The following is a 20,174-nucleotide window of genomic DNA, read 5'->3' as shown; positions in this document are numbered from 1 at the left end:
GTTAGCAAGCCAATATCTCACAATTATAGATCATTTGGCCATTCCAACTAAGAAATAAATCCAATTGGTTTTAGTTATGGACTGACTTCAGGAGGTCTATTCTGACAGCAACCACAACCAGTTTAAATTTCTATAAAAATTGTTATTGACCATTACCATTTCAATATCAGATCTGATCTTATCCTTGCCTACAGCCAACCAAACCATAGTTATGCACTCCACGGAATCGGCAAGATGGTTGTGATCAAGTTCCTCATTTGCAGTCGTCATTATAACTTTAAGATAAGGCATGACACTACTATAATACTCTGCAAAGTGATCCTGCAGTGTCAAACAAGAAGGTAGAATATAGCTAAGAAAACAAAAACTTGGATTAAATGAATATCAATAATCAAGTAGTACCTGTGATGAATGAGCAACTGCTGACAAAACTTTTAAAGTTTCGCCCTGGACCGTATGATTTACTTTCTGCATTATAAACAGTAGTGTCTAAATGCATTATAAACAGTAGTGTCTAAATGCATTATAAACAAGGGTGCACACAGTACATACATAGGTAGAATGAATTGTACAGCAGGTAATATACCTGTAATTGTTTGAGCAATTTGTTGACAATTTCCTTCAGGTGAGGTTTCAGAGTACTTGATGAACAGTTCCAGGTGAAGTCGAACAACGCTAAATAAGCTTGCACCTGGAGAAATAATTAGTAAAACCAGAAGAATCAAGGATATAAAGCGTCTAGGGGTGAAAGATGGTAACAGGCTACTGGTGTTACAAGGTTAAGTCAGGATTTGCTATTTCAGGAATCGAGGTACCTGAACACGGGGATTATTGAAATCATCCATGGCTTTGGTTAATGCAGGCATCACCTTTTCATGGTACTTGTCTTGAAATTCAGGTTTCAAATGCTTGGAAAATTGTTTTATTGTATATAAAGCTGCCCAACGCACATGAGGGTGTATGTCTTCTTTGACACTTAAGATAATTCTTCCAGCCATTTGATTCCAACCATGTTTCAACTCCTGCATTGTAGAACCTTAGGGATGATTTTTAAATCCAATGAACCCACAAGAACTAGAATCAATTAACAAAACATATAGAATGGAAAGAAGAGGGAAAGTTCAGAGACCTTTGGCTTTGAACATTTCTCTGCAACAATGCCAAGGAAAAGAACAGCAGCATGGCGGCTCTGCCAATCTTCAGCGCCAAAATGAATTGCAAATAATTTGGGGAAATTATTCACGAGAACTTCCCCACCTAAGGCAGCTGCAATTCTAGCCAAGCACCTTACCACAGGCAGATTCTGGATGTCAGTCTCTGCAGTTCCGCTTTCTGGGTCATCTTCTAAATTTGCAAGCAGAAACAAAATCTTTTCAAGTAACTTTGGGATTATATATTGTGATCTTCGCAACATTCGTCGACCTTCAACTCTTTTTTCAGATAAAGCAACCACAAATTCTAATGCAATAATTTTTGTTCTGTCTTGAAGTTCAACTCCATCCACGATCCTAAGCACAGATAGAACCAGATAATCAAATTGGCTACTCAAAGACCATGGCTTCTCCTTTACCAACACAGTCAATTCATTGACCACCGCCTGTATATCTTTGTCTGATCTATGCTCGATCAAAGTGGAAATGGTCAACACTATTTTAACCAAAAGGACAGTACTATATCTATCATGGTCTGACCGATTCGTCCAGTAACAAAGAAAACGATTTGAGGCAAGAGCTGCCTGAACCTGTACCTCTAAACTCATTTCTTCAGAATCAAATATATCCATTAAACTATCATAAAAGGAATCAATGCTAATAACCAAATCTTCGACAGCACATTGTGGGATCAACTTATAAAGCAAAGAAATCGCACACTTCAATTTCTCTTCAAAATCAGAATCAGAATCAGAACCAGAACCAATAGATACATAAACAAACTCAAGAAGCTCAGGCCATTCATTTCCAAGTCTTACTTCTTTAGTAGCAATGGTGACGACAAAATCGAGAATTTTATGCAAGATCTTTATTGAACTCTCTGTATTCAAACAATCAAGAAGTGCAGATTTGAGTTCTTTATTCATGAAGGAGGTTTTCTGCCAAAGACCATGCTCATTTTCTGTAAGAATCTGGCATAGGACATCAAAGGCACATTCCTTGCAATTCACAAATTCAATGGCGCAAAATTTTAAGTAAGAAACAAGGCAAAGACAGAAGGAAGTAAGGTAGTTCTTTTTAAGGTAATTCAAGAGTTTTCGAGCATTCATTAAATCAATGGAGTTTTCAGAGAAGTTAAGTTCATTAAGAAAAAAAGTAAGAGGTAAAGCATCTGGTGACTCCAGGATTTGTATGGCTTTACTTCTGAGATAATCCCTGGTTGAATACGGGGATGATCGCGACAGTGGAGAAACTAAGGGTAATGGTGACTCCTGTGAGCTCAATGATGATGGTCCTAGTCTTGATGGTGATGGCCGTGACCAGTTTCTTGATTTACTCGGGTTTCCGCGGCCTGGAAGTAGTTTGGCCTTGAAGCGCAAAGGCAGAAGGGAGCGTGATGGTGGCCTAGCTGAAACTCGACGCGGTGGTGGTGATGATGAAGTAGTGGATACCATTCTTGAAAACGGAGAGTTTCTTGAGGAAGAGGTGATGTGAATCTTTTGAGAGGGAGAGAAGGAAGGGAAGCACAGAAACTGGAAAGGCGGGCTTTCAGGTTTTAGTTAGTTGGTTATTGTATTTAACAGAAAGTGATTTCAGGGGTTAAACTAAAACATTTGCGTTAATGAGATGGTCAAATTAGAAAAATTAGAATAATTAGAGGGCTTCTCAGAGAATTGAGGCTTGTTTTTGTCCTGATGATTTGGTAAAGTCTCATGAATTCTATCAGAAATTTTAGTTGTTCAAGATACAAGCTTCATGTGGGAGACAGTCCTGTTAAAGGAAGATTTGAGATTGACTTTTTCTTTTTTTTCACTGTTTATTATAAATATTATAGTGATTTTACTTGAAAATATATTAAAATAATATATATATATTTAAAAATTTATTTTTGATATTTAACATATTAATATTAAAATGTTAAAAAAAATTTTAAATATAATTGGATCATAAAAATAAGGAGATGTATGAGAATCTGATAGTTGTTTTTTAAAATGATTTTTAATAAAAATATTTTAAAATAACTTTTTTTATTTTTTAAATTTTATTTTTAATAATATCATATTAAAATAATAATAAAAAATATATATAAAAATTAATCACGTATTTTGTTGTACCTAATTTTCAAAAGTAAAAGAACAAACAGTCAAAACACTTCCCAGGAGAATTTTAGCCTTATCAACGTCCTAAGGTCTAAAGCATGCCACGACTTCTTCTCATCCAAACATCATTTCCTCGCACAACATCCCTCTCCAAGAAATTATCGAACACGAACAGTAGCCAAATCCAAATATAAAACCACATATGGCTGAAAATCCAGTAAATTTTGGTATCCTAGGATGTGCCAAAATAGCAATTAAATTGGCAAGAGCCATAAACTTAGCACCCAATTCAATTCTTTATGCTATCGCAAGTCGCTCCCTAGAAAAGGCCAAGCAATTTGCCATACAACATGGATTGCCAGAGACAATCAAGATTTACGGTAGCTATGAAGAATTACTTGATGATCCATCCATCGAAGTTGTTTACTTGCCATTGCCAACTAGTCTTCATGTTCAGTGGGCAGTCTTGGCTGCCCAAAAGAAGAAGCATGTGTTGTTAGAGAAGCCAGCTGCACTTGACGTGGGAGATTTGGACAAGATTCTGGAAGCTTGTGTATCGAATGGTGTGCAATTCTTGGACGGCTCAATGTGGTTGCATCATCCAAGAACTATGAAGATGAAGGAGCTACTCTTTGATTCCAATCTTGTTGGACAAGTGGACTTTGTAAGTTGTACTGTTCTTGTGTTCATCTCTTTCTTTTTTCTTGGACATCAATTTCTTAAAGAAAATGCTTTAGAGATTCCACTTTTTAGCTATAAGATATGTGACTTTTCCCAACAAGTTTGAACATAGGTTTGGGGTTTGGTGTAAAGTAAAAATTAAGTACTCCATTTGTAGTTGTTCACTAGATATTCGACTCTAACTGTGTTTATGATACTGATCAGATTCATAGCACGTCAACAGCTAAAGTGCCTCCTGAATTCTTCGAGAACAATATTAGAGTGAAGAAGGATATGGATGCTCTTGGTGTACTTGGTGATCTGGGCTGGTATTGCGTCGGAGCAGTCTTGTGGGCAAAAAATTACCGATTACCAAATGTTGTATCTGCTTTACCCGCTGGTGTGACCAAGAACTCAACTGGAATTGTTTTATCATGCACAGCCTGCTTGAACTATGATCAAGATCACAAGACAGTCGCAATTATTCACTGCTCTTTCTTCTCCTATACATCCATGGACTTGTCGATCACCGGTACTAAAGGATCCTTGCATCTCAAGGATTTTGTCATTCCTTATCAAGAGGGTTCTGCTTTTTTTGACTTGGCATCACCAGCAACGTTCATGGATGATCAAACTGGATGGAATGTGAAAACTGAAAAAGTGGTGGTGGATAATGAAACTCCTCAAGAGGCCTTGATGGTTCAAGAGCTTGCTAGGCTAGCGCAGGGCATTAAGAAATGCGGGTTCCCACCGGATAACAGATGGCCTGAAATCAGCAGAAAGACTCAAATTGTGGTGGATGCAATTAAGAAATCTATTGATCTTGATTGCAAACCTGTGTACCTGTGATCACATATTCAAGTCTTAGATTAATTTTGGAGGCATGTTGAGTTTTGAGCCATCTTACTAGAAATGGTACTCTCCAATTATAACAATCAAATAAATTGTTACTAAAATTTGCAGGAAAACATGCTGGTTTTCCATTGGTTTGAGTAGCTTGAGTTCATCTTTTCTGATTGTAAAATATTTTATATTGATAAATTCCTCGAAATTTTAATCCGAGCAAATTACGGATGGTGATTCTTTAAGAGATTAAGGTCTATCTCTCGATCGACAAGTTTAGAGGTGAATTATTCTTTAGTCCCTAGATTTAGATTGAAGTTATAACTTAGCCCTTTATATTTCAAAGTATGTGAGTTAGTCCCTTAACTCTTGTTGATTGCTGTCATTTAAAAATATCAATTAGCTTTTCTCTAACCTCTAACCATGTTGGTTTAGCTCTAAGAATTTAAATGGTTAAATTGTATATTTTGGTTTAAGAAAAGCCAAAGAAATATTTTCAAACGACAATGTGTTCTATTAAAAAAGAGCAAAAGAAAAAATCATCATAATAAATAAATTTCATATTTCAATTAATTTTTATTTTATTTTTGGGTTTTTATCACTATTATAAAATGAGGACCCAAAATTTATATTAATTCGAGTTAAAAAAATTAATATGATCTGAATCAGTCAAAAATTTAGTTTCAACGTCGTGGTCATCCAAGATAAATCCCATTCACTCTTTTTTGAAAATAATTTTTTGTTCAAATAATATTGTTTTTTGATAAATATATTTTCTTTAAATAATTAACTTAGGTTAATCATAAACTATATTTTTTAGTTAAAAAGATTTTTGGGCTCGGCCTGAAATCACACTTTTATCCAAATTTCTAAACTCAAACCCATCTACTCATGGCCCAGCCTACCCTATATGATCTCTCTCTAAAAACTACACAGACTGGCCAAACGACAACTACCACCTTCCGATAATGATTCCCGCCATTTCCGTCTTAACTAACACCCCAATCCCAACCAACTTAACTGTCATTTCATGCCCTAAATCCCAAAAACCACCCTCCAAAAACCCTCAAAATCTCAATCAAACCCTCAAATATCTAACAAAATCTGGCAATCTCGACGAGGCGATTCGCTTGATAGAATCCTCGCCGTCCAAATTTACTGATCCTGAGACTTACAGTCAGCTCTTACATTCTTGTATTTCCCAAAAATCGTTACCTCATGGCCAAAGAGTATATAAACAGCTCCTTAAACAAGAATACAGCGAAAAATTTCTTGAAAATCATAACTTAAAAAGCAAGCTAATTACCCTTTTCTCTGTATGTGGCGAACTTGATGAGGCACGCGTAATTTTTGAAAATGCGGTTGAAAATGAAGGGGTGCCGGAGTCAGTTTGGGTGGCAATGGCAATTGGGTATTCAAAAAAGGGGTTCTTGAGAGAGGCTTTGCTTGTTTATGTTGAGATGTTGTGGAATTGTATGGAGCCGGGCAATTTTGCGTTCTCCACAGCGTTGAAAGCGTGTGCGGATTTGAGGGAATTGTGGGTTGGTAGAGGAGTTCATGCACAAGTGGTAAAGTCTAGTGAAGGGCCTAATCAAGTGGTGAATAACGGTCTGCTGAGGTTGTATACACAGTGCGAGTGTTTTGATGAAGTTTTGAAGGTGTTTGATCAAATGCCTGAAAGAAATGTTGCTTCTTGGAATTCTTTGATTTCTGGTTTTGTTAAAGAAGATAAATTGGGCGAGGCACTTGATGTGTTTAGAAGGATGCAAAGAGAGGGAATGGGGTTTAGTTGGGTTACACTAACTACAATTTTGCCAATTTGTGCGCGCGTGACAGCTCTTCTCAGTGGAAAAGAGATACATGCGCAAATTGTTAAATCAGCGAGAAGGCCAGATGTCCTAGTGCTAAATTCCCTTGTGGATATGTATGTGAAATGTGGAGTTGTTGATTATGGTAGGAGATTGTTTGATGGGATGAGAAGTAAAGACTTGACATCATGGAATACTATGTTGACTGGATATGCAATCAATGGTTATATGAGGGTGGCGATGGATTTTTTCAATGAGATGGCTTCATGTGGGATAAGGCCGGATGATGTCACATTTATTGCACTGCTATCAGGTTGTAGCCATGCTGGGCTAACAGAAGATGGGCAGAAATTGTTTCATAGAATGGAAATGGATTTTGGGGTCTCTCCAAGTTTAGAGCATTATGCTTGTTTGGTGGATATGTTAGGCAGAGCTGGAAGAATTGATGATGCATTGGTGGTGGTGAAAAACATGCCCATGAAGACAAGTGGTAGCATATGGGGATCATTGCTCAACTCATGCCGCCTACATAATGAGGTCCCTCTTGCAGAGGCTATTGCAAACCGGTTGTTTGAGCTTGAGCCATATAATCCTGGGAACTATGTGATGCTCTCAAACATTTATGCAAATGCAGGGATGTGGGACTCTGTAAATATGGTTAGAGAGATGATGCAAACAAGAAGAATCAGAAAAGAGGCTGGATGTAGTTGGATACAGGTAAAGAATAAAATCCACTCTTTTGTAGCTGGTGGAGGCTTCGAGTTTCGTAATTCTGATGAATATAAGAAGATATGGAACAAATTAAGGGAAGCCATGGAAGAATTTGGTTATATACCCAACACAGATGTGGTGCTTCATGATGTAAATGAAGAAACAAAGGCAATGTGGGTGTGTGGGCACAGTGAGCGCTTAGCAACTGTTTTTTCTCTCATACATTCTGCTGCCGGAATGCCAATCAGGATCACGAAGAACCTTCGTGTTTGTGTAGATTGTCACTCTTGGATCAAGATAGTTTCAAGAGTGACAGGGAGGGTCATTGTTTTGAGAGATACAAACCGCTTCCACCATTTCAAAGAAGGTGCATGCTCTTGTAATGATTACTGGTGAAACCATTATACCAGAGCATAATTCTTTGAACCTTTCTTTATTTCTTCTTTGATGAGTCCATCGCATGATTCATACTACAAATCCATTCTAGAATTACTTTAAGCATAGTGCTCCAAGTAATTTTGGTTTACATTTTATTAAGAACTATCCTCCCCTTAAGTACAAGCCCCAGACTATATTTATGCCATATTGAAACTTTACAGTAGGTTCAAAATGCTTGGATCAGAGTACTGATCAACTCTCTTGCTAGACATTGAAAGTTTAGATGAGAATCTTTTAGAACCATGCAAATTAGATAGAAATGAACTGCATTTTTAGAATCATGTAAAAGTGCACTCCTTGTCTTCAGAAGCACAGGAGAGCAATAATAATATTTTGAGTCCTCTGCTGTTGGTTTTATTCATTCATTCATTTTCGAAGAGTAACTTCTGGTGATGTCATGTAAAACGGACTTTCAGTTTGCTCTTTAGATGCAAGCAGAGCAAGAGTATGCCTATAAAATTCCATTTATGCATCTTCTTGCTCCACAGTAAGAAAAAAGTACCACTATCGGAGCTAATACTAACCAACAACTTCAAGAAACGTTAGCCATGTAAATCTGTGTTAAAAAAACAAGCATCTTAGTTAACAAAATAAAGTTAAATATGTTGCATTTGCAAACATAATTATACCATCTTTACAGAGATGTGTTCAAGTAAAGAAAAGGATAAAAATAACCAGGAATTGATGGGGAAGAAAACATTAGTCATGAACTATTAGTAGAAATCGAGAAATTTTCACCGACGCTGGCGGCAGCGAAGATCATACTTTCTTGTCATGGAAGCAGTAATTGAATTCTCTGCAACTTCTTCTGGAACCATAAAGTCAGGGTCTTCCAAATTGTCACCCCCTTCTGCTAACTCAGTTTGAATCCATGAAGACCAGTCAACATCACTATCTGTTTCCCATGATAACTCTCTAGTTTTTTGCATGACATTAATCTTATCCATTAGGTTTAATATCAAGTGATGATTCAAAACTTCATAATCCCTGCATAATTTGTAAAGGAATCTATTAGATGTGGGAAATCTAAATGCTGTTTAACCCAATTGATATAAATCTAACTTTTACCAACCTGTATGTGAAAATGGCATGTAGAAACTGAATAGAGGCAAGAATCCCATAGAGTAACCTGAACACATTGATTAGCCATGTTTGTCGTTCTATACTATTTGTTGTGAGCCGAAGCATTGCTACTTCTACCAGAAACGTGGCAGCAAGACCTGTGAACCAAAATCAGATTTAAACTAGTTATAGACCTATTTAAACCTTCAATACTTGATTTAAATACCAAAAAAACAGGAAGACAAAATAGAAAATAAGAGAAATACAAGACATACGTACCAACATAAAGCCTCGCTCTTATGGTATATGTTTGCTTTGTACTGGTGAACATGTAAACGATAAAGATTGATGCAGTGTAGAGGATGAAAGCTTTAATTATTCGCGATTCAAGCAACATAGCGTTTTGCAAAGCAAACAGCTTCTCCAGAGCAATGAACATGCTTGCTTGCTTTGATTCGAAAGCTTCCTGAAAAATGGGAAAACCATGTCTCATATAATCCTTGTCTCAACAAAAACTATCATGGAAATCATAAGCCTCAATGAAAACACTAACCTGAGTGGCCAATATTGAATTTGAATTTTCTACCAAATGGTCATGGACCTTTTGAAGTTGTTCTTGTTGCTGAAGAAGCTCTTCCTGCTGTTTATGGCCATATTCAGCAAAGTGTTGCAGCGTACTCCTGTAATTCGGTAATAATTTCAATTAAGCTCTCTAATTATTTACTTGTAATTACAGTAATTTTGTTTTCCTACTTACCTGCTCTCTTCTAGTGCTTCTGATTGAAATTGAGTTAGGAGTTGAAGACCCTTAAGTGCATTGGATTGCCCATCTAGAAGTTGTTTCTGTTTATCCAAGGACTTCCCAGCCATGTTCTCAATGTCATCAGCTGAGTTTTGTAAAGTTTCCATCTTTGAAGACATTGTGTCTCCAACTCTGCCAATCTGCTTCTCTATTTCCACAGCTTCGTTTCTCACATTGTCTACTTCTTGGCCCAGATTGGTGTAAGCATCATGAAGCATCGACATCCCTTCCTTCAAATTTTCATTCATTTTTGCTTGTCCCTCTTGCAGCTCTGATTGAGAATGTGCAATTTCCTTGGAATGTTTATAAACAGCTTCAGAGTGCTTAGATAAAACATCCATGTGATCCTTTGCATCTTTCGTTGTTTGAGCTACATTTTCAACCTGAATATCAATAGAAATCAATGAATCCTGAATTTGATTCGATCTCTGCAACAGGACATGTGTTTTTCCTTCAATAATTTCTAACTGTTCTTCCGTGTATTCTGCTGAATTTTTAAGATCATTCACCAGTCTCTCCATTTTATGGTTGAAGGCATGGGCCCTGTAGGCAATAGCACATAAAAAAATCCTTGTTAGTTTCTGTCACATCGTATAAAACAAGAGAAGAACGGTCAGAACAGTGAAAGAAACTATACTTAACTGTAACTGATAGCAGATAGAATTGGTTTCCAGTGAGAATTCAAGATAAACCTTGTGCTCATTGTCATTCAACCTTTCGAGACAATTAACCATGGCAGATTTTGTGTCACAATAAGGGAAAGCTGGCCGTCCAGAGTCCTTTTGAAAGCAATCACTAAGGTGCCAAGCAAATCTCCACCGCTTCTCCTCGACGGCGAGAATCTGCGAGCAGCCGGCAAAGAGATTCTGGTAAGCATTCTGCCAACAAGAATTCGTGCCAACCATTTTCCTTTCGGCTTTTTCGACCAGTTTCATCCCCTTCCCATCACTAAGACCATTCATAGAAAATTCCACCACAGAACCACGGGGCAAACCGTTTGTCTGTGAATTATCAGTGGAGAGAGTCTCTGTTGAAGAAGAGAACCAACCCCATGATTGACATCTTAATGTAAGTGAGATTAAAATTACGAGAAACAAAATCTGACTATAAGAAGCCATTAATTATATTTTCTTTTCTTCCTGATTTTGTTACTCTACTTTCTGTATCTTCCACCAGAAGACTGAAACCTGCAGTACACAGTTCAACAAAATTAGCAGATGCTTCCGATGCTAAAGAGCATACACACAAGCCTTATATTTATGTATAAACAAAGAGGTGGAGAAACTTGGAGTGCAAGAAAAGGAAAAGGGCATGATTTTTAGCATGAAAAGGACTGTTTGAAAGTGAAATTAAAAGAGAAGAAAATAGAAAAGAGACAGAGACTTCCGAAGATTAAAAAAAGAAAAGAGAAGAAAAGGTAGAAATGGTCAAATTGTCTCTTAAAACATTCTACGATATTCCAATAAATCAAAGATGAGATAACTTCAAGAATTCTAAGGAAATCAAAACAGGACATAGTTTCATCTTCCCATTAAAATTAGCAACATATCAACTATTTTAAGAAAATTAAGTCAAAATTAAGAAAATTCTTTAAAATCATAACCGTTTCAATTAACCGTTTCTTTGTTTTTTCTCTTTTTCTAATTTCCTTTTACAATTAATTACTTATATGATGGATTAAACAAATGGAAAGAAAGAAACCATAAGTAGCAAAAAGGGATCCTCTCTTTATCTTCTATCACTTGATTTCTTTTCTTAACTTCTTCTCCAGCTACCCCTCCCTCCTTTTCTCATATACAAAGCTTCTGCTGCCTTTTTTATCCTTTAAAAAAGCAAAAAACCGGGCCATGTTCATGTTTAGAGTTTTGACACGATTATCCTTGGAGCCTAAACCTGAATTATACGTAAAAAACGAAGAAAAGAAAATCCATGAATGAGAGAGAGAGAGAGAGAGAGATCATACATACTTGTTTGTGAATGATCACCGGGTGGGGTTGGGGGTGGTGGTGGTATTAAGAGGATATGTATTTATATATATATAAAGTGAATTGTGAAGAGACATGATGCTTTGATTAATTAGGAAAATTAATGATGTTTCGAAAAGTCACTTCTTCCATGACCGACATTAATCTTTCCTTTCCATGTTACACCAGGTTTTATATTTTTTCCTTTTACGTTTAATTCGTTTTCAAAATTAACCCAAGATTTCAGAACGTTGCAATATTAAACCTCAACGTCACAAATGATCTACTGTAATTTAATTTTAAGGCCTGATTAAATACCAAGTTATTAAAACACACTTGTTCCCAGCAGAACACAATGTTAAAGGGAGAGAGAGATCATCTTGCATGCATAAAATCGAAGACGTGAACTGTAACAAATATATTGTTGTGTTGCAAACAGATTTCAAGGTTTTATATAAATCCAAGAACTTTTTACGCACCAGCTGATGATATAATTATAAGTTAGAGTAATTATTGAAACCCTCCCATAATTATTGGATTTTGTTCCTTAACTTCCACCTAACGGATTCATCATTCTGCTACTTCCAAATCCATTCAAGAAATCTCAAAAGTCCATTTGAAATGAACAAAGGATACATTAACCGGTTGAGATGAAAATCTCTCAACTAGAATGAAAAGATCCTTATACCTCCAAGGTCTGATACTCGGTTTATTCCTACCACCTGTATTACCAGAATGGAATGCGCTAGTTCTAAGATGCAGAGTCTGTGTTCGAACAATGATTTATGGAAGCATAGGTACGTGGAGGAGATTGGAAATGCGTCCGAAACACAAAGTTTTGGCAACTGGAAAACTGTTGGGTTGTTGCCATTGCATGTGCAGCAAATGGTTGGCACCAACCATTGACTATTGGCAGCCACCATTGTTGAATGAGCTGGAGTTTGGCAGCCACCAATGATGACAACAAAGCAAGAAGAGCTGCCATGAAATGCCTATAAATAGAGGCATTATGTGAGAGCAAAATGAGAGGATTGAGAGAGTGAAGTGAACGTGAGAATAGAGAGGAAGAGTGAGCTGCAATGGCAGCAGCCTTGCTGCCATTGTAGCAGCTGCAAGAGCACCAAAGTGAGCTGAGAGTTGAGTTAGAGTGGATGTAATCCTCCTCCTCCATGTATCTCTATATCTAATAAAATGAACCTCTCCCGTGGATGTAGGTAGATTTGCCGAACCACGTTAAAATATTGTGTCTCAGTGTGCTTACCCCTCCGATGAGCAACCATCAGTACACCACCGGTCCGCGCATGGGTTGCCGGAATTCCCCAACAACTGGTATCAGAGCTGATGGTTTAAGTGGTGTTTGATTTTTGCTCAAAAATGAAAGTTCTCAAAATGGTGTTTTGACCATACCACTGTGTAGAGGAGGCCGAGACGAAGCCACTGGTGAAAATGGCGTCAAAATCGGACGTCGGACATGGCCGCACTCTCCATCACTCTCCGGCAAGGCGTCTGCCCACGTGCGCAGACGCGCCCCACGCGTCTTCTTCACCCGGATGAGTTGACTCGACCCGAATACCAGTTGACCCGACCCATGTGACTGACTCGGATAAGGATGACATCAGCATGACGTAAAAGTGACGTCAGCATGCACAGTAGACATGCCAGGGATGACATTAGCATGATGTAAGTGTGACATCATCATGTACAGTAGCATGGCCATGATGACAACAGCCTGATGTGATGGTGACGTCATCATGCACAGTAGGCATGCCATGTCAGCAACCACGTCATCGACCAGTCAGCAGACACGTCAACAAAGTGGGACCCACCGACCACATCATCAGCCTCGAGCCAAGCCGAGCCGAATTGGAGCCGAGCCGAGCCGAGGGACAAGATCCAGTGTGGCTGATCCTATGTGCAACCGGATCTGATATTGAATCTGAGCCGTTGATCAGGCCAGAATTGTTTTGATCAAATCTTAGCCGTCTGAAGTGCGATTTGGACGATTTCAGACTTGTTTCCTGCTAATTTGATCGTTCCGGATGCCGGTCCGATTGTTGAGATTTGAGACCAAAAGTGGTGGTGGTGAATTAACAAAAGAGATTGCCCGATCAGGAGGCATCTGAAGGTCATCATGGTGGTCGATGGAGATGAACAAGAAAAATGTGCACATGTTTACCCAATTACATGTGCTGAACTGTTAAGTGGTGAGAATTTTAATTGCCTTGAGGGAAGGCAAAATTGGGACACTGTGGACACCCGGTTATGTGGACAATTTGAGGTGAAGAGTGAAAATTGACGAAGATCAATCTTGACGAATCTAAGAACTGGTAGTCTCGCCAGATGTTGAGAAATCATGTATTAAACCAGTATATTCCAGATCACTTGTAAAGGAAAGCCGTAACAAAGCTAGCAAATGGTTGTATATACGGAAAGACAGTACGATGGATAGATATGGCCTAAGAAGTTCTGTCTAGGAGATTGGGTTTTAAGCGGGACCAGTGTGACCCCTCCAATCTTTCCTGGGAACTTGCTTAGTGGAAGGATTATCCATACGGTACTATTTTCGTATATATAGCAGTTTGTAATGAAACGGTTGAAGACTAGCAGGATGACGGCACAAGGGAACAGTTGGGTTCCGAAGGTTCAAGAATCTGATGGAGTGGTGATTTCTCCAAAGAAGTTAGATTCGGTGACTGTGATTTCTCAAAGGGAAAATTGATGAAGACCCTGATAATGGAAGAGAAATACAGCAAGGGATAAAGATTGGCACCCTATTTTGACTTGGACAGGTGTTATGACAGGATGAGCTGCTGTCAAACATAATCAATTCTCTAGATATCGATGTTTTCTGCTAAATCTTATGGCAGCATGAAGTCCACTAATTTTGTCTGTGATTGTAACTATTTGGATTGTTAATTTTTTTTTAATAGTTTATGTTCATAAATCGCCGGTCTTGCAAATTGATAAACTTTTGTTTGAATGATATCGTAGATTAAAAGGCTTGAAGGAAATCTTTGTTTGTGTTGCATATATTAAGAGAGTTCTTGATGCCGGACAAAGAGAGATTTGAGGAGAAGGCGAGAAGGGAGAGAAAGAACGAAGAGAAGAAGAAGAAAAAGAAAAAGAAAGAAAAGCTAGGGAAGAAGGGGGAAGAAGAAGAAGCTGGGAAGAAGGGGGAAGAAGAAGAAGCTGGGAAGAAGAAGAGGAGAGGAGAGAAGGGAAGGGAAGAGGAGAATTGAACACTACAATTTTTCTTTAATTCATCTATAAACTGTTAAATCAAATAAAGCCCAATCACATAGGTTTAAAGCCAAAACAGAGGGGTGGAACTGGAGTGTCTTATGAAAGAAAACTCTACAAGGTAGCGTGGAATGCTCTTTCAAAGCCAAGACAGATGGATGGAACTGGTTTGGGTTCTCGCAGAAGGTTTCGGTCTTGGGGTGATTGCTTTTCCAAATTTGGACCAATCAGCTCTGCATCAGCTAGCAATGATTTCGAAAATGGGAGCTTGACAAGCTTCAGAGCGGACCAGGGCTTTATCCATGAGAGAAAGAGGATGAAACTCGTCCTCAGTCAATGCTTTCAGCACCATATTTACACCAAGATAGGGATGATAAACTAATATGGATGCTTGACAGTAGGGGTGGTTATACTGTGAAATCTTGTAGCGCAGCTGTGGCTGGGTTTTTGCTTCCATGTCAGACCATGAACATCCCCAATGTATGGAAACCTACCGCTCTCCCAAAGGTAGAATTCTTCACTTGGCTGGCTGTTCTTGATAGACTGAACACTAAAGAGTTTTTTGCAGCACCATGGAATAATTACACCAGTAGAAAATGTATGTTGCTGCTGTCAAACTGAGGAAGAATCACTCCACCATCAACTACAACACTGCCAGCAAGTTTGGACGATTTGGAATCATGCATGTGTTCAGTTGGCGAGGATCAACTTGGACCCTTCCTAAATCAGTAAGTGGTTTGTTTCAGCAATGAAGGTTCTTTGCGAGAGGTGGAAAACAAGGTATTTCCCACATCATTTTCTCTCTTTCTTCATTTTGATATTTCAATTATTAAAATAAAGTAAGTAATAATATTACTCACACAATACCATAAAATTCCTCGGAATTTTAAATTTTTTATTTAGAAATTTTGGCCATGCATGATCTACAACCGTGAAACAGGTCCCAGAAAAACACAAGTCCAAAGCTAGTTGGACTTCTCCATAAATCAAAAGGAAAATTGATAGATCAGCAGGAAAACTAACGTAGCATTTCGTTAAAAATAAACTCTATTTTCGGCTATTCCTCAAACAGTGTTTTAAGATTGTAAGGCTTCGCGATGTCAAGACTTCCACTCCACATTAGCTTCGCAAATTGATTGTTGGCACTCTCAGTTGGATGAGCCGAATCAAAGAAGAAATATTCACTTGCATTGTCGCATAATTGATATCCTTTCTGACCACAAGTAGGGAAGCTTCTGTAAGGACCACTGCCACAACATGCCTCTTGAACCTCCTTGAAACCTTCATATATGGAGAAATCACATTTAAATTCATAACAAGGATAGGAAATCTATATAGGGACCTTGATTTTTAATTATTTAATGCTTATAGACAGGAATTACCATATTTTGAAGGGTTATTAATTCTCTCCCTTCCAGCAACGTAGGCATCAAAAATTGAGTATCTAAATCCTTCTAGCTGTCCCTCAAGCTCTTTGAGTGCTTTAGGGAGTGCTCTGTTGTGTAGCTTTGCGACCATTGTAGCTTCATCCAAGCAGCCTGATACACCTGTTCTTTCCTGTTTAGCTGCTCTCAAGGATGGTAGACAACCCAAAGCAATCAACGTTGACAATCCAAATCTCCTTCCTCCTATCTTGTATATTTCCTGGAACAGTACAATTACGCAATCATAATCCATGATCAACTTGGATAGAAGAGAAAGAATGGTTCTTTAGCATGCTAAATTACTTGGATCACTGTTGTTATATTTCCAATAACCATTCCAACATACTCTTCTCTTGAATAGAATTGAAGCAAACTGTGCGTTGGTGTTAGAGCTGCAAAGTAGTCATTGCCTCCAATGCTGAAAATGTAAACCGCTGTGGACAGCAATTTTTTAGCTTCTGCTTCACCTAGTTGAAGCCTTAACTGCCTTTTCATATGCTTGAAATAGCTTAGTTGAGTGCTAAGGTTTATCACCTTCAAAGAAAAGGGAAAAAAAATGAAAAAAAAAAAAAAAAAAAACAGTTACGGAACATATCTAAGACAGTATAACTTTGTATTCTTGACATACCCATCCATGATGAGTTTCAACAAGAGCACCAGCTCCAGATGATGCAAAGTTCACTCCATTTATAAATCGATGATTACTGGATTGTAGATGTTGTCGTATTTCAGAGTTTATCACCTTGAAAAAATCATTGAATCTCATTATTCCATTAGAAGATTTAAGAGAGACCTCGAGTTTAATTAATTTATAAAAAGACGAAAAGTGGTGGGGATCAATAACATTGAAGACCCCACCAAGAAAAAAACAACATGATGACAGACATACCATTCCTTGGAGATTTTCAGCGAGAACAAGATCCCCTTTTGACTCAAAGTTTTCTCCATCCATAAATTGATGGTCACCAGGTTGTAGATATGGCGGAATTAAAGGTAGATTTGCAGATTGAGCTGTCACAAAACATTTCATAAAAATAAGAAAAGAAAGAACAAAAAAGAATGAATTAAGGTGCTCTTAACTGTAATGAACTTACCAATAAAATCTGGAATTAATCGACCATCACAAGGCCTTCCTGTGGGATGCTTAAAGAAGGTTTCTCCATATGGCCAGAAATCTGAAAAGATAGGAGCATCTTCGATGTACTTATTGTTTCCAGCATCATATAATGAATCTCCAAAGATAAATAAGGCAACATGCTTAGAACCATGGCAGCTTCTTGCAACCAGAAGGCTTGCACAAAATACCAAGAAACAATTCTTAATATTGGACCTTGAAATTCTCATCTCTCCAGGAGCTCACCTTCTGTTGATTCTCTCAGCGCTCTCCTTTACAGGTAAGAACAAGATGAGCAATGCTAACCAAACTGATAAAGACCACCCCAGATGCTTATTTCTTGTCGTTATCAGACGTCACTGTTGATGACATGGCTAGCACTGAAGTTAGTGTGTCTGAGTTTGTGGGAGCACAACAAGTAGTTTAACAGGTTGACTTTAAGGTGGTAGGAGACTATAATGATTGTGCAACCGATCCGATACAGTATGTATACACTGTCTTTATGATAATAAAAAAATATTAGTGGCCGGTGCTTTATGAAATAGTACCCGAGCTCCTACATGCTATACTAAAAAATTTATATTTAAAAAAAATTGTATAAGGATTGATAATATATTTTTTAGTTAGAAAGAAAAATTTATTTGAAAATTTAAAATTTAATGTATATATTTAATAAAATAAATTAAAAATTATAAGTGCTAATAAATATTAAAAAATAAGTTGTCAAGCTGGAAACAAATACAAATTAAGATATTCGATTTTACATTACAAAGAACTCTTTAATTATTTATATTTAATTATATAACAATATTTTAATTATAAGAAATAATAATTTAAATTTTGTTTAAACAAACTAATTTTCTATTATATTTCCTTATTTTATTAATATTTATAATTTCAGTAAAAAAACATTAACTTTTTGTTGCATGTCTTTCATTTAATAAAAGTTAAAAGAAATTAGAATACATATCCAAAAGAATTTGAATGATTTAAAATAAAGAAAAAAATATCTCTAATTAGAATCTCTTTGCCTAGCTGACACGCTCATTTAAAAAAAATAAAAGTCTTTATCAGAATATTTAGTTTTTAGGCAACACTTTATTATTATTCTAAAAGCAAGTTTGAATTATATATATATAAAAAATATTTTGATAACTTAGAAACGAATGTATTAAAAAAATATAACAATAAGGCAGTGTTTAGATATTCTCACAAAGAACTCTTTGATAATATTATTAAATTCGGCCCATACAATTCAATTTAAAAATCTTCTAATCTAAGTTTTTATCTATCTAAAATTTCTAATATAATTATGTGTAGGTTGATATGATATAACTTAGATGACTTGATGGGATTAAAGGAGGGTCAGACAATCAACCGTAAAACTTAGTTTGACTTCAATAAAAATTTCAAAATGATATCTTTTTTTTTTTAATATTGAGTCGAGGACATCTCAGATCGGAACTATCTAACCATGATTAACATACTAAACTAGCGATCCAAGTCATGAATCTAATTAAATTTAATAATTTTATTTTTTTGTAATTTTATTTTGTACAAGATAATGGTATTTAGTTCTCATTGGTGCAATAACTCTTGTTATAAGTTTTTAAGTTAATTTTTAAAGCAAGTAAAAAAATATAGAGAGAACTTTGTTTAATTGAAAAACAAAAGGAAGTTATTTACGTTAAACACTAGCAGAAAATTAAGGAATGCTAAAAGAGTATTTAGAGAGAATTTTGTTATTATTAGAAATTATTGATGGAATTGCTAATGGAAAATCATCTTTCGAAAGTTGCTCATTGGCTTTTTTTGTTCTGTTGGTGATTTCTAATACCAATAAAAATATCAATGGAATTACTAATGAAATATTATCTTTAAAAAGTTGCTCATTTAATTTTTTTTTTATCCCGTTAATGATTTCTAATACCTATAAAAGTATCAATGAAATATATATTTTGCTAGCATTAAAAATTGTTGTCGGAATAAAAATAATCTAAAAAATTCGAGCCATCTTTACTGTAAAAAAAACTAGCAGATTCCATTAATGATCTTTAATTTATAATAATAAAAAAAACTAATAGTAAGAACACCGGCCTTCTTTACTATAAAAAAAAAAACATACGATGTATCTGCCACCGCCGGCATTGTGTAAACAAGAGTCGGGGGTATCAGAAATATCGTGATAACTTAACCAAATTTTAAATTTGTTTTTTTAATAATTATGAGTTGAATTCATATGATTATTTACTTTAAAGTTTATAAAATAAAATTAATTAAAATATATATAAACCGATCCAAAAACCCGTATTAACTTTAAAAAAAAGAAATTTTTAAGAGAAAGTCAGGGTTATAGGTCTCCCATACATTGGCTTCACTGCAGCGAAGAACTTTGTCTGTATATGTCTGCAGAGAAAAATATATTACTTCTCTTTTGGTGGTTGGATGAAGTATATAGCATCCATGGAGAGAAATGGCTGCCTTCGTCTATATATGTCTTCTACCACTACAAAGGAAAAAATGAGAATCAATCAATTAATTACTTGGTGAATGCAGCGATTGAAATGCTCTTCACAGTAATTTTGTAACCATGCGGACAGCCAGTGGAGGGTTAAAGAGAAGCATGACTTCATATTTCGTTTTATATCATTGAAAACCAAATTATTTCCGGTTAACCGGATACTCCAAGCAATACCCATAAAGAAGGAGCTGCCATGTCTTTCTCTGAAACCTAGCCATTGACAGCAACTCATCAAGTATAGCTTATTTGTTATGTAGTTTAGATGTGATTGTGTATTTATTATTAGCATACAATCTTAGCAATAATCATGGGAGAAAATATACATAAGATTGTCTTT

General features: G+C 36.5%; 5 protein-coding genes across 5 annotated transcripts; 2 read left to right on the top strand and 3 right to left on the bottom strand.

Moving 5' to 3' along the window:
* Positions 1–23: 23 nt before the first annotated feature.
* Positions 24–2,758, bottom strand: LOC133670846 (importin subunit beta-3-like). Its single transcript, XM_062091442.1, has 6 exons — positions 1,130–2,758; positions 816–1,022; positions 587–691; positions 403–468; positions 157–321; positions 24–47 (listed from the first exon to the last, which is right to left on the bottom strand). The coding sequence occupies exons 1-6, from the start codon at positions 2,603–2,605 to the stop codon at positions 24–26; spliced, it is 2,043 nt and encodes a 680-aa protein (XP_061947426.1). The 5' UTR covers positions 2,606–2,758.
* A 560-nt stretch (positions 2,759–3,318) lies between these two features.
* On the top strand, positions 3,319–4,998 carry LOC133670951 (uncharacterized oxidoreductase At4g09670-like). The gene is made up of 2 exons (XM_062091549.1): positions 3,319–3,914; positions 4,136–4,998. Exons 1-2 carry the CDS (start codon positions 3,453–3,455, stop codon positions 4,757–4,759), a joined length of 1,086 nt encoding a protein of 361 aa, XP_061947533.1. The 5' UTR covers positions 3,319–3,452; the 3' UTR covers positions 4,760–4,998.
* Positions 4,999–5,673: 675 nt separating this feature from the next.
* On the top strand, positions 5,674–7,749 carry LOC133671077 (pentatricopeptide repeat-containing protein At3g14330-like). The gene has a single exon (XM_062091706.1). It carries the CDS (start codon positions 5,722–5,724, stop codon positions 7,666–7,668), a length of 1,947 nt encoding a protein of 648 aa, XP_061947690.1. The 5' UTR covers positions 5,674–5,721; the 3' UTR covers positions 7,669–7,749.
* A 552-nt stretch (positions 7,750–8,301) lies between these two features.
* On the bottom strand, positions 8,302–10,783 carry LOC133670444 (protein GAMETE EXPRESSED 1-like). The gene is made up of 6 exons (XM_062090941.1): positions 10,217–10,783; positions 9,530–10,117; positions 9,326–9,452; positions 9,052–9,238; positions 8,783–8,930; positions 8,302–8,697 (listed from the first exon to the last, which is right to left on the bottom strand). Exons 1-6 carry the CDS (start codon positions 10,690–10,692, stop codon positions 8,445–8,447), a joined length of 1,779 nt encoding a protein of 592 aa, XP_061946925.1. The 5' UTR covers positions 10,693–10,783; the 3' UTR covers positions 8,302–8,444.
* Positions 10,784–15,642: 4,859 nt separating this feature from the next.
* On the bottom strand, positions 15,643–17,716 carry LOC133670954 (GDSL esterase/lipase 1-like). Its single transcript, XM_062091553.1, has 6 exons — positions 17,297–17,716; positions 17,092–17,213; positions 16,831–16,944; positions 16,506–16,736; positions 16,161–16,422; positions 15,643–16,059 (listed from the first exon to the last, which is right to left on the bottom strand). The coding sequence occupies exons 1-6, from the start codon at positions 17,544–17,546 to the stop codon at positions 15,836–15,838; spliced, it is 1,203 nt and encodes a 400-aa protein (XP_061947537.1). The 5' UTR covers positions 17,547–17,716; the 3' UTR covers positions 15,643–15,835.
* Between the last annotated feature and the right edge of the window lie 2,458 nt (positions 17,717–20,174).

This window comes from Populus nigra, chromosome 13, assembly GCF_951802175.1.
Source record: "Populus nigra chromosome 13, ddPopNigr1.1, whole genome shotgun sequence".
Taxonomy (NCBI): domain Eukaryota; kingdom Viridiplantae; phylum Streptophyta; class Magnoliopsida; order Malpighiales; family Salicaceae; genus Populus; species Populus nigra.
This window is presented reverse-complemented; position numbering and strand designations above follow the sequence as displayed.